The sequence below is a fragment of the Sardina pilchardus genome, chromosome 21 (genome assembly GCF_963854185.1).
Source record: "Sardina pilchardus chromosome 21, fSarPil1.1, whole genome shotgun sequence".
Classification (NCBI taxonomy): domain Eukaryota; kingdom Metazoa; phylum Chordata; class Actinopteri; order Clupeiformes; family Clupeidae; genus Sardina; species Sardina pilchardus.
This window is the reverse complement of record NC_085014.1, coordinates 21789189-21801707: the sequence shown is the minus strand read 5'-3', so window position 1 is coordinate 21801707 and position 12519 is coordinate 21789189. Positions and strand designations below refer to the sequence as shown.

The window sequence follows — 12519 nt, the reverse complement described above, 5'->3', positions numbered from 1 at the left end:
CACTTCTGTGGCAGATGAGAGCCTGGATACAACCGGTTAAATTGAATATGAACGTCCATTCATACACAATATATGTCTAATGTCACCAGGAAAATAGGCTAATTCAGATTTTTTTTAAAAGCATGATAAGCATGTAACATTTACGTGGTGATATTTTAAATGTAGGCCTAAAATAGTATTTTCCTATTTTTTCTAATGTTAACAGGAACCATTAAGGCAGAAACTCACTTTGACGCAAATGGTACCCGTTTTATAGGATGGACCTTTTCATGATAATTTTTTAGTTTTCATAGTTTTGTTTCCTTTTTCTTTGACGGTTTATTTTGTTGTGAAAATGATCAAATGTACACTTCAAGAACATTTGTTGGCTGCTTCATCGCTGACAGCAGGTGGCAATATATCACTCCAGTTCATATTGTCAACAAATGAAAAAGAAGCGAAGAAGGGGAGGAATGTGACGTATTTCCGATGCGCTGAGAACGTCATTCAGAAACGCTGATGTGTTACTTGCTTCCTTCCTTGCATGCTGAACTTTGTGCTCATATTTAATCAAAGTATTCATGTCTAAACATGCAATAACGGGAATCAATAAGGCGACGACTGTTTAAACGTGTGAAGGACACCTCAGAGACAGGGAAGAAGCCGAGGGCATGGCGGTAGGTTATAAATTGTCTGTCGTGTTCTTGTCAAGCTGTGTTATTTACAACCAGCCGGCGAGTCCAGTATGGATATAGCAGGAGGATATGCGTGTTTAAAGTGCTCTGATGTTGACTTATTTTGCTTCTAATGGCTAGATATTTAGGCAAATGGTGTGTGCAGATGTCCCTCGGTCATAGCGGTGTGATTTTGTTCCTGTTATTTTGAATCTGTCGATATCCTGACGGATTTAACTAGATTAATTCTGCTGTTGTTCGGATGAGACGTAGTATCCTTGACGATGCCCTCTCTCCTGTTTTCACCCACTTCGTGTAAAGCCAAAAGGCAAGGTCGGCACGAAAGGCAAGAAGCAGATCCACGAAGAGAACGAGGCGACTCTGAAGTTCTACACTCGAGTCATTCTGGGAGCGAATGTAAGTGTGCAATCTTTTTGCCATTGTTCAGAATTCTCATAAATGCTGTTGACTGTTACCCCCATAGATATATACATAGATGCCGCATTGTATATCTATGGTTATGTGTAGACGAATGGTGTTGCATCAGGGTGGGTCCTTGCAGAAACCCTTAACTCAAATCACATTCTTTCTCCTCAGGCCATATATGCAGCGATAAATCTGCTACTGTTCTATAGCTCGTCCACCTTCTGGACATGGGTAAGAGTGTGGCACAATTTTATTTCCTGGCTGGTGTCCAGATGTTACACTCACCTCTGCTTCTAGTTTGACATCTAACTTCTGTCACACCCTTCTCTTCTGCCCTCTTTGGTGTTGCCATGGTAGCTGCTGCTGGTCTTTTCGCTGGTTGTGTATGTGGCCAGCTACCGGTCCATGGCCGCCATGGCCAAGCCAGCCTTCGCAGAGGATGGCAGTCTGCTGGACGGAGGTATCGACCTTAACATGGAGCAGGGCATGGCCGAGTAAGTGTGTGTGTGTGTGTGTGTGTGTGTGTGTGTGTGCCTTACACTGGGTGCCTCTCATATGGTGTTTTATACACCCTCCCTTCCCTCCTCGATCTTCGTCCTCACTGATCTAGATAAAGAATGATGGGGCGGCAACAATGAGATAGTCTATCCAGTGTTCGTTATAGATCAGTGGGATCGCCCCTCGAGGATCGAGCATCGAGGATCGAGGAGAGATGTTGAGAGGCACCCACTGTCTTGAATTGTCACTGTCCGAGCGTGTATGTGAATGGAGCATGTTTACTCCATATTCACTGGGCAGAACCACGAACCAAAATGCTGCATATTTACAGAGTGCATTTTTTTAGGTGTTTGTGTGTGAGCGCTGACCTCAACACTAAGAATGTGTTGAGCGCATTGAGCACTGTGTTTCTCTTTTTGACATGTTTACTCTCCTTTTCCCTCTTTCCCCCCTCTCTCCGCTGTTGGTCTGTAGGCATCTGAAGGATGTGATCCTGCTGACGGCCATCGTGCAGGTTCTCAGCACCCTCTCCTCCTACTTCTGGTATATCTGGCTCCTGGTACGTCCACTTTCCTCACGTTGCACCATAGTCCTGCGGTATGAGAGTGTCAGCTGGAAATAACTGCCTAAGTAGCTGATTAGAAAGACATGGAAAGAACGTTGTTTTGTCAAATGTTCATTTCAGTTAGACTCAACCTAAAGTGTTATGAATATGAAGGGTCCCTGAAAAGCCATAGAAAAGCTTTTAAATGTTGTCAATGGGAACGTATTTATTATTATTATTTTTTAATTTTTTGACATGACCATGATTTTACTATCCTGTTATACCCAGGGACATAGCTATGTTTAAATTCTCTCTCTCTTTCTCTCTCTCTCTCTCTCTCTCTCTCTCTCTCTCTCTCTCTCTCTCTCTCTCTCTCTCTCTCTCTCTCTCTCTCTCTCTCTCTCTCTCTCTCTCTCTCTCAGGCCCCCGCTCGTGCGGCACAGCTGCTGTGGGTGAACATCCTGGGCCCGTGGTTTTCTGCGTCCTCTCCAACAGCCCCCGAGGAAGTGAACGAGAAGAAACAGCGACGCCAGGAGAGACGACAGATGAAGAAATTCTGACCCCGTCCTTCTACCGTTTCTCTGTTATTTTATATAAAATCATGTGATTACCCACAGCCAATCAGGACAGTTGAACTAAGTTATTCTCAAACGAAGTTTCATTGTGTTTAAAAGGCGGTTTGAACACACACACACACACACACACACACACACACACACAGCTTCCTATTGTTCTGCTCCTGTCTTGGTGTCCCTCCTGTCCACACTCTTTTCTCCCCATCAGCCACATTCATCTCTCTCTCTCCCTCTCTCTCTCTCTACAGCTGTAAATAGCTCTTCTCTCCGCCTCCACACGGGGGCAGTGTTCTCATGACTCTACTCAGGGCTTCCTCACAAAGACAGAGCTGCATGGTTGGCCGCTGTGAAATGTAATGTTGTCCAGTTGTGCAGTTCAGGAGGTCACCTGTCTGTTGTAACGGTCTGCTTTAAGAGATGCCCTTCCATTCGGGCAACTTTAAGTTGGCATCAGTTGCATGGCATGTTCCACATAGCTGGCAGTGTCTCCTGACGGGCGCGTCTTCCCTCTGTGTCGTAGGTCTGGGTATCGCTGGCATTTGTCTTGTCATTCTGCATATGTTTACAGTGTTTCAATGTTGAACACACGGGCTGTGAAGTCCCATATATCAAACGTTAATTCAGCAGAGGTGGACCCTGTCGTGTGTGTGTGTGTGTGTGTGAGAGAGAGAGAGAGAGACAGGGATGTTATTTTTCAAGTCTAGAGCCCTTTAAAGCTAAGATTTGAGAGATTTGCAAGATGATGATGATGATGATGATGATAATGGTTACTCTTTGACCCTTGGCATGGCAATAAAGAATGACTGTTGTGTGCCTACTGCCTCTTCAGGGATCTGTTTGGTTTGATGGGTCACCCATGGCTGTGCTGTGCTCTGCGTCTGGTTTGCGTGACGGCCTGTGCGTGATATCTGTGTTTGGGTGTTGAGAGGACAAGGAGGGAGATTCTGGCTGCGGACATACTGAATGCATGGATCTGGATTTTCACATTTCACATTTCTTTGGCCACCCGTCTGTCAGTTGTCCAAACATGGCTGTTTTTACTGAAATGCTCTGTGTGTGTCTGCCTGGAGAAAGCTACTACGGTGTCTTAATGTACATACAAAATAAATTTCAGTATAAAACTAATTGAATCGTGTTTGTGTAGATCATGAAGTCTTTAAACACCTTTTTAAATGTGAAGAACCTTAACTGTTACTTTTATTTCGCAGTGCTTCTTTGTTTGCAAGCTGGACAGACAAGATAGCCTACTGTGTCTAACTCCTCAGTCACTTAAAGGCTGCTATCTAATGGGTGTCTGGGGATGTTGTGCCTCAATGATGTTATTTATAGCTGTCCCATCAGCTCAAGGATACCACAGTCACTGAGGGAGAAAAAATCCAAGGGACATAATGCAAGTCTGGTCTTGTGAGGAAAACAATAGAAACAACAAAAAAAAGACTTTTTTCACTCATGTGAAAGCTTTAAGCTAGCCTGTGTCATTAAGATTTCATATCATAATCTGAGGCGTGTCAGGTTGGATTGATGATGACATTTCTCCACCTTTTAACCTCAGCTGAATAAACGCCACGTACGTTTCTCTGCAACGCAACTTGATATTGAGGTTGGCCGGACCAGAGGGGCGCTGTTTGAGCGGCAGAGGCCAACACCAACCACATCAGCGTGCGGTGCATGTTCCACTTCCATAGTGCGCTGTCTGTCCAATCAAAACTCAACAGTAAAACAATTATTCGATAGTCGGCGGTACTCCTTTCCAGGCTCGCTAGCAACGTTGGCTAATTTCACAACCAGTGCGTTTTCACACCAACTAGATGTCTGAAAACCAGGACTAACGAGTCTCACCGTGATGCAAGTACGCTAGGAAAGAAGGAATGAAAGGTCGACATAGAAGAAGCTGGAGACTTATTTAAACTAGCCTGACAGTCACACCGCTCACAAAGTAAGCTCATCTAACGTTATAGCTAGTAATAGAGGTGATGCCAGGTAATGTTAACCTAACGGTGTATCTCGGATGTATTATTCTCAGATGTTTTCTTCAACGTTAGCTTGCCAGCAAGTAATTTAGAAAACCAACATAGCAGCTAGGTCATTTAAATTAATTGCATATTGAGGCTAAACATATTTGTAATATCGTGTCATCAGGCCATTATGATAACATAACTAATGTTAGTTGTTTGAAATAATTCATTTATTACATGTTAGCTTTTCATTTTGCTAGCTATGATAACTAGCCAGTTCATAAGCATCGTATTGATCTGATATTAGCAGCTGGCTATTAATCTAAGGATAGCTCTATGGGATAGCTTCAAGTTGTCTTCAAATTTATAGTGGTTAATGGTTGATGGGGCAATTGAGGTTGAGCATGATGTTGATTATGTAAGTGCAAGTCGTTATTCTGCGATATCGCTTTTTATGTCAGTCATGATAGCTTATATTACACTGTAATACTACTACCTAGAATGTGTCTCCTCTCCCATGATGAACTAGGTGCAAGATCGACGTACGATATGGTGCATGAATACTCCCTGCCTGCAGCGTCAGACTGTGCCAACAACTGAACCTTGGTTGTCTTCTCTCCGTGCCGTTTCAGATGCTGACCATGAAAGGACTCTTCACCGGTTGCCTTATAGTGCCGTGCCTGCTGCTGCTGGGCTCGGAAGCGGTCCCCATAAGCATGGATAAGACTAAAGTCAAGATGCCGGAGGAGACCGTGGAGGCTCCCCAGAGCGTGGTGAGACAGACAGACATGCACCCGCAACCACACACAGATCTAAACTCAGCCCAGACCACAGATGGTTATCAGTTTCTTTTGACTGCACACATGTTTGAGTCGCTGACTGCGTGCTAACAGTGAAGACAAGACAGACCTTCAGACCGCAGACCACATTATACAGTACTAGGCTTCCTTGTTTGTCTCTATGTTCAGTAACAGCTAGATCTCACCAAAGTTCAAGGTGAAGGTGGTCCTGGACAAGCGCTCAGCCACTGGGGCTTGTTTGTATTGTATATTTCATCCCTAGCTGACCTGGACCCATTATATTTCCACTCCATGTTCTCTCTCTCTCTCTCTCTCTCTCTCTCCCTCCCTCCCTCCTTCCCACTCTTTCTCTGTGTATCCCTCCCTCCCACTCTTTCTCTCTGTATCCCATTCTTTCTCTGTCTTTTTCTCTTTCTCTCTGGTCCTGTCACTCTCTCTCCCAAGGACACGGGACTGCACTATGACCGTTATCTCAGGGAGGTCATTGACTATCTGGAGAAAGACCAGCACTTCAGAGAGAAGCTCCACAACACTGACATGGAGGACATCAAGGTAATGTCTGCCCGACCCTGGAACTGCCTTACATGGAGTCATTTATTTTCTGCTCAGTACTGCCCAGACACATTTTGTGACAGGAAGTCAATTGTGTTTTTGTGATGTGTGTGTCTGTGTGTCTGTGTGTCTGTGTGTGTCTGTATGTGTATTGCTGAACAGCAAGGGAAACTAGCTAAGGAGCTAGACTTTGTGAGCCATCATGTGCGGACCAAACTGGACGAGCTGAAGAGACAGGAAGTCAGTCGTCTGCGCACGCTCATCAAAGCCAAGCAGGACATGGAGGAGGGCAAAGGTGAGACCCCTACACACACACACACACACACACACACACACACACACACACACACACACACACACACACACACAGTAATGACCCCAACACTCATACACCTTGTATCAGCAAACACACATCAGGTTATAACACATCACTCACAGATGATATTACACATGACATCAGATCTCATACAGACAGACATGCAGACACATGTGCTGACCTTCTGTACAGTTCCTCCATGGCATGGTCAACAGCGGGACTATGTGTGTGTGTTTGATTGTGTTACCATTGGCTTTTTGGGGAGGTCATCCATCGGCTGTCAGCTGACTCAGCCCTGTCGTGCTGTTGCCATAGTGACTGGTCTCCCCAGTGACCATTGCATCATGTTCTATGTTGCTTGGCTCTCATCTCTTATGATGAGCACTGGAGGGACTCTCTCTCTCTCTCTCTCTCTCTCTCTCTCTCTCTCTCTCTCTCTCTCTCTCTCTCTCTCTCTCTCTCTCTCTCTCTCTCACACACACTCTGTGTGTGTGTGTGCGTGTGCGTGTGCGTGTGCGTGTGTCCTGAAGCGAACTCCGCAGTTTAGTAATGGGTGTAATCCAAAGTAATCAGGATTTCTGATTACTTTGGTTTGAATATTAATTTCTGCAGAAGTGCGTTAAGACATGATGGCTTCAGGATTGTGAATACATATACGCACAGGCACTCAGGCACTCAGGCACTCAGGCACGCACGCACACACACACACACACACACACACACACACACACACACACACACACACACACAGCTTGCCAGAAATATTATTGAATTAAGCAGTAGAGCAGGGTAAAACCCTTCAGGCCCATTACATTTTGACGATGTTAGTGTGGTGCTCACATGCTTCGTGTTGTCTAAGTATGGCTAAGTATGCGCATAACTCATTTTGTGTGTGTCTGTGTGTGTGTGTGTGTGTGTGTGTGTGTGTGTATGTGTGTGTGTAGGTATTGCAGTAGACCACCAAGCCCTGCTGAAGCAGTTTGAGTATCTGAACCACATGAACCCACACACCTTTGAGGTCGATGATCTGGACCGCCTCATCAAGTCGGTATGTAAAGAGCAGGACTCAACCTGTGTGTGTGTGTGTGTGTGTGTGTGTGTGTGTGTGTGTTTATATGTGCTGTGAAATCATATTTGCATGTATTCAAATAGTGGATAGTCTCAGCATCAGTCTGTTGATGTGTTAGTGTGTGTGTTTGTACTATCAGTTTATCAGATTATGGAATATCGTGGAATTTTGGAAAGTCTATTCTGGACATGGGAAGTCAGGGAGTTGTTTTATTTTTGGGCCGATGCTCATTTATTCATCTCCCGCTCTAAAAAGGTAAAAGAAAATCATTGGTAGGTTTACTATCGGTATTCAGATAGTAAGTCATGGAAATTCAGGGTTTTGGTCAGGGAAAGTCATGGAATTTTACATTGGACTTGGAGTGGGAACCCAGATATGCTCATTACCTTTTCACTCTATCTTCTCTTCACTCTTATACATTCTCATCTTGCACAAGGCTTACTATTGCACACAAATTCACATACTCTCTCTCTCACACACACACATACACACACATACACACTTGTACTCACGTACTTCTCAGTGAGCAAACTGATAGTCCCTATAGTCAGTACCCTGTTGGATGGTGTGATGGTTTCCTGAGGTGCGGGTCACATTGGAAATGACGCAGCGTCAGCGATGAGGCGTAACACATCAATCAGACCATATTAATTCAGAAGAAGTTCTCTCTCATTGCTAAGTCACACTAACTGTCTACATTCTATTACTTAAACTGACAATTGATTAGTCTTGTGTCGTGTTACACTTTGAAAGTTGAGCCAAGTTCAACGCTCACATGGTTTGATGCTATTGCAACGCTTCCGCCACAACTGTTCCGCTACAACTGTTCCACAGTGGAACCATAGCAAGCTGTAGGAAATTGCAGTTGTGGAAAACTCCAGCTCCAGTCAAATCATGTATTGGTTCTACCTATGCATTTAACACATGATGATCCCATCAATTAGCTGCTCTCCTTGGCTGAAGAGTTGTGCTTATTAGAATCAGCCGGTTTAAGTGAATGGTTGGCACAGATGTGTGGTAGGACTTTTACTTTCTGAAGCTGGGTTTTTCCACCTCTGGGAAATTGTCCGTTTGCCTTTGGTCAGCGTGAACACCGCCTAACAATGGCCGTCCTCTCCTCTCTCCTGAAACCTGTGTGGGCGAGCAGCAGTGCGGTGGAGATGCTAAACAGCCTCTAGCCGTCACGCTCTTAGCTGCGCGCACAAACAAGAAATTACTTGTTGATGTTGTTTGGAAACGATTTGTGTGTGAGCCAGATACAGATACTTCATTCCATCAACAAACAACAACACAGCAATAGGACTGTAGCAACGCTCTAATATAGCGGGAGGCAGACATCTAGTTCAGTCACATTGTAGCAATTGTATTATAGCAGTTATCTAATTGATTTCACAGAGAATTATTATACAAAACGGAAAAAACCCTGGAGAATATTTTTCTCTCCTCTCTCTCTTTCACACACACACACACACACACACACACAGTTTTAGTAGAACTACTGCTCTTCATTATCTCCCTGTTGACATCTTATCATGTATTTTATTATTTCATGATCGCTAAACGTTTGATTCTTCTTCATGTTGTCATCAGTTAACTTCATTCAACTGCGCTTGTGGTTGAAGTATGCTGTTCAGTTGTGGACTGGCTTAAGTTGCAGTAGGGGGCAGAATAAGACTCTGAATACCTAGATGAACTAAAGGTTTGATGAATGGTATGTTAAACTTGCTTTCTGTGGGTTGGCCATGGTGCTGATAATGATAACACTATGTTCGCTAATGTACGCACATCTGGCTCAGAGACTGAGAGAGGGAGAGAGATATTGAATTGTGTGTGTGCGGTGTGTGTGTGTTTGTGTGCGTACGTTTGAATGCACACGTTTGTGCGTTTCAAATACACAGAGAGAGGGAGAGAGACATTGTGTGTGTGCCTGCCTGCCTGATACGTATATAAACACAGATACAGTTCACTATATTCTGTCTGTGTGTGTGTGTGTGTGTGTGTGTGTAGGCGACGAGTGACCTGGAGAACTTTGACAAGGAGCGTCACGAGGAGTTCAAGCGCTACGAGATGATGAAGGAGCACGAGCGGCGCGAGCACCTGAAGACGCTGGACGAGGACGAGCGCCGCCGCGAGGAGGAGCACTACGAGGAGATGAGGAAGAAGCACGCCGACCACCCCAAAGTCAACCACCCGGTGAGTTACACACACACACACACACATACACATACACACATACACACTCACAAACACATACACACACACACACACACACACACACACATACACACACACACACACACACACACATACACATACACATACACATACACATACACATACACACATACACATACACATACACATACACATACACATACACATACACATACTCACACACACACACACACACACACACACTAGGGGTGGCACGGTTTTTGAAAAATGCTCCGAACCGTGCGGTTCGCATGTCACGGTTCGGAGTGTGTTTTCGTCGTACGGTCCTACGGTTCAGGCGAGTTATGGCATGCGCAATTGATTCCCATATGTGACGACGTGTTTCCCTTACGTGCGAGAGTAGGAGTATGGAGTTTTGAGTGCTGCGCGCAAGGTTTTAGAAATGGCAAGTGCGAGAGATCATCCCTAGCGTGGTCAAACTGATGCACCTGACCCTGCTCGGGTGGAAGCATGTTCTTCCGCAACTGTAGACTATGCGTGCAACTTTACCAAACAGTAGAAGTAAACTCATTCTCCTTGGCCCGCTTTCGTGTGCGCTCAATGGACACCCGCCCTCGACATGCACATTAATCCAAATAGAACATTCACAATCGTGAACGCAATGACGCACAGAAGACGATTAGCTAAATTACTGTTAAAAACGGTTAGCATCAGACATTTGATAAAATCTCTTGCATTCAAGTTGACTGACCATCTCAATACCAATGTTTTCAACTCCAAGGCTTAAAAGGGCCTGTCCCAAGGAGAAAAAGTATTAGCTTACCTTGAGACTAAAACACATGTGGGGAAACTGAACAGTCCAACCAGTAGAGTATGATGAGCTTAGCCTGCTACTTTGTTTACAATATTTTGAGGCTTCAGCCAGACAGCTGAATTTAAGAGGTGGAGTTATAATGAATAGTAGGCTATAATCTGCATAAAGTTTGCTGTTATGAATATCAGACATGTCAGTAGCCTATATAGAATGAATAAATAATTACATAATGTGTGTGTGTTTCAAATAAAGACAAGCTTTACATCTTGTTAAAAAATCATTCACACTATATGAAAGGAGAGCGATAAAAAGGCGATGCAATGAAAAATATGGGTGGACGACCTACATTTTGTGCTGGTGCACCATCCCTGCCAAATAAATGAAAAGATTGTTGAAATCATCAATGTCTTCCCTCTTGCTTTATCAAAATCTCAACTGAAGCTTAAAGGGATATTCCGCCATTTTTGGAAATACGCTAATTTTCCACCTCCCCTCGAGCAAAACAATCGATATTTACCTTGTTCCCGTTCATCCAGCCATTCTGTGAGTCTGGCGATACAACTTTTAGCTTCAGCCTAGCATAGATCACTGAATCGGATTAGACCATTAGCTTCTCGCCTGCTAGCTTCATGTTTAAAAGTGACTAAGATTTCTGATAATTTTCCCATTTAAAACGTGTCTCCTCTCAAGTTAGAAAGTGCAATAAGACCAACTGAAAATGAAACCTGGCGTTTTTCTAGGCTGATTTGACATGGAACTACACTCTCATCTGGCGTAATAATCAAGGCAACTTGCAAACGTACCATAGGCGCAGTGATATCGTACGCAGCATCTGAAAATAGTCCCCATAGATATCAAGCAGTAGTAGTGCCAGTAGCTGCAAGTTGCCTTGATTATTACGCCAGATGAGAATGTAGTTCCATGTCAAATCAGCCTAGAAAAACGGCAGGGTTCATTTTTAGTTGGTCTTATTGCACTTTCTAACTTGAGAGGACACACGTTTTAAATGGGAAAATTACCAGAAATATTAGTCACTTTTAAACATGAAGCTAGCAGGCGAGAAGCTAATGGTCTAATCAGATTCAATGATCTATGCTAGGCTGAAGCTAAAAGTTGTATCGCCAGACTCACAGAATGGCTGGATGAACGGGAACAAGGTAAATATCGATTGTTTTGCTCGAGGGAAGGTGGAAAATGAGCGTATTTCCACAAATGGCGGAATATCCCTTTAAAGTTTCCTCAGACAATAATGTGCTTTATGTGAAGTCAAATTCAGTTTGTGCATTATTACATGATAACTATTCTCTAAATACTCTAGCCTAATTGTGGATGATTAAGCTATGTGCTGAAATATGTTTCTGGAGTGTTAAAGAGTAAAAGAAAAAATAACAACAAGAACCGCACCGAACCGAAAACCGTGACCCTAAACCGTGATACGAACCGAACCGTAGATTTTGTGAACCGTGCCACCCCTAACACACACACACACACACACACACACACACACACACACACACACAAACACATACACACTCACAAACACATACACACTCACAAACACTCACACACTTACACACACACACACACACATACACATACACACTCACACTCACACTCACACTCACACTCACACTCACACTCACAAACAAACACACACACACACACACACATACACACTCACACACGCGCACACTGGAGGAGGAGCATTAATAGGTAATGACACACATCCTCTTGGAGAGAGAGAGAGAGAGAGAGAGAGAGAGTGGGAGGGGGGCACTTACTGTACGCACAAACTGCTTTGACACAGCCACTCATGCTGTTGAAGGACCTGATGACTAATGTCCGTTTGCCGTGTGTCTGTGCTTGTACACGTGTGCAGGGCAGCCAGGATCAATTTAAAGAGGTCTGGGAGGACAAAGATGGCCTGGACCCAGATGACTTTGACCCCAAAACCTTTTTCAACCTCCACGGTAATAATCCACGCTGTGCAACACACACGCCTGAATCATTCAAATTGAAAAAGGTGATATGATGTACAGTAGGATGATTGTGGTTACACACACACACACACACAGGCCCTGCTACACTTGTATGACGGTATTGGTCACTCTTTGTGTCTCTTCAGATTCTAATGGAGACGGC

General features: G+C 44.2%; 2 protein-coding genes across 2 annotated transcripts in view; both read left to right on the top strand.

Moving 5' to 3' along the window:
• Positions 1-453: 453 nt before the first annotated feature.
• tmem208 (transmembrane protein 208) lies at positions 454-3821 on the top strand. Its single transcript, XM_062524055.1, has 6 exons — positions 454-656; positions 975-1070; positions 1251-1310; positions 1437-1573; positions 2052-2136; positions 2544-3821. The coding sequence occupies exons 1-6, from the start codon at positions 651-653 to the stop codon at positions 2679-2681; spliced, it is 522 nt and encodes a 173-aa protein (XP_062380039.1). The 5' UTR covers positions 454-650; the 3' UTR covers positions 2682-3821.
• A 602-nt stretch (positions 3822-4423) lies between these two features.
• nucb2a (nucleobindin 2a) overlaps positions 4424-12519 on the top strand; it is a 12315-nt gene continuing 4219 nt past the window's right edge. Inside the window, exons 1-8 of the mRNA XM_062524054.1 lie at positions 4424-4632; positions 5284-5424; positions 5896-6003; positions 6166-6298; positions 7264-7367; positions 9396-9581; positions 12257-12347; positions 12503-12519. The exon at positions 12503-12519 is cut by the window's right edge and continues 42 nt beyond it. Of these exons, the coding sequence (XP_062380038.1) occupies positions 5284-5424; positions 5896-6003; positions 6166-6298; positions 7264-7367; positions 9396-9581; positions 12257-12347; positions 12503-12519 (780 nt within the window). The 5' untranslated portion in view covers positions 4424-4632. The remainder of the gene's footprint in view (positions 4633-5283; positions 5425-5895; positions 6004-6165; positions 6299-7263; positions 7368-9395; positions 9582-12256; positions 12348-12502) is intronic.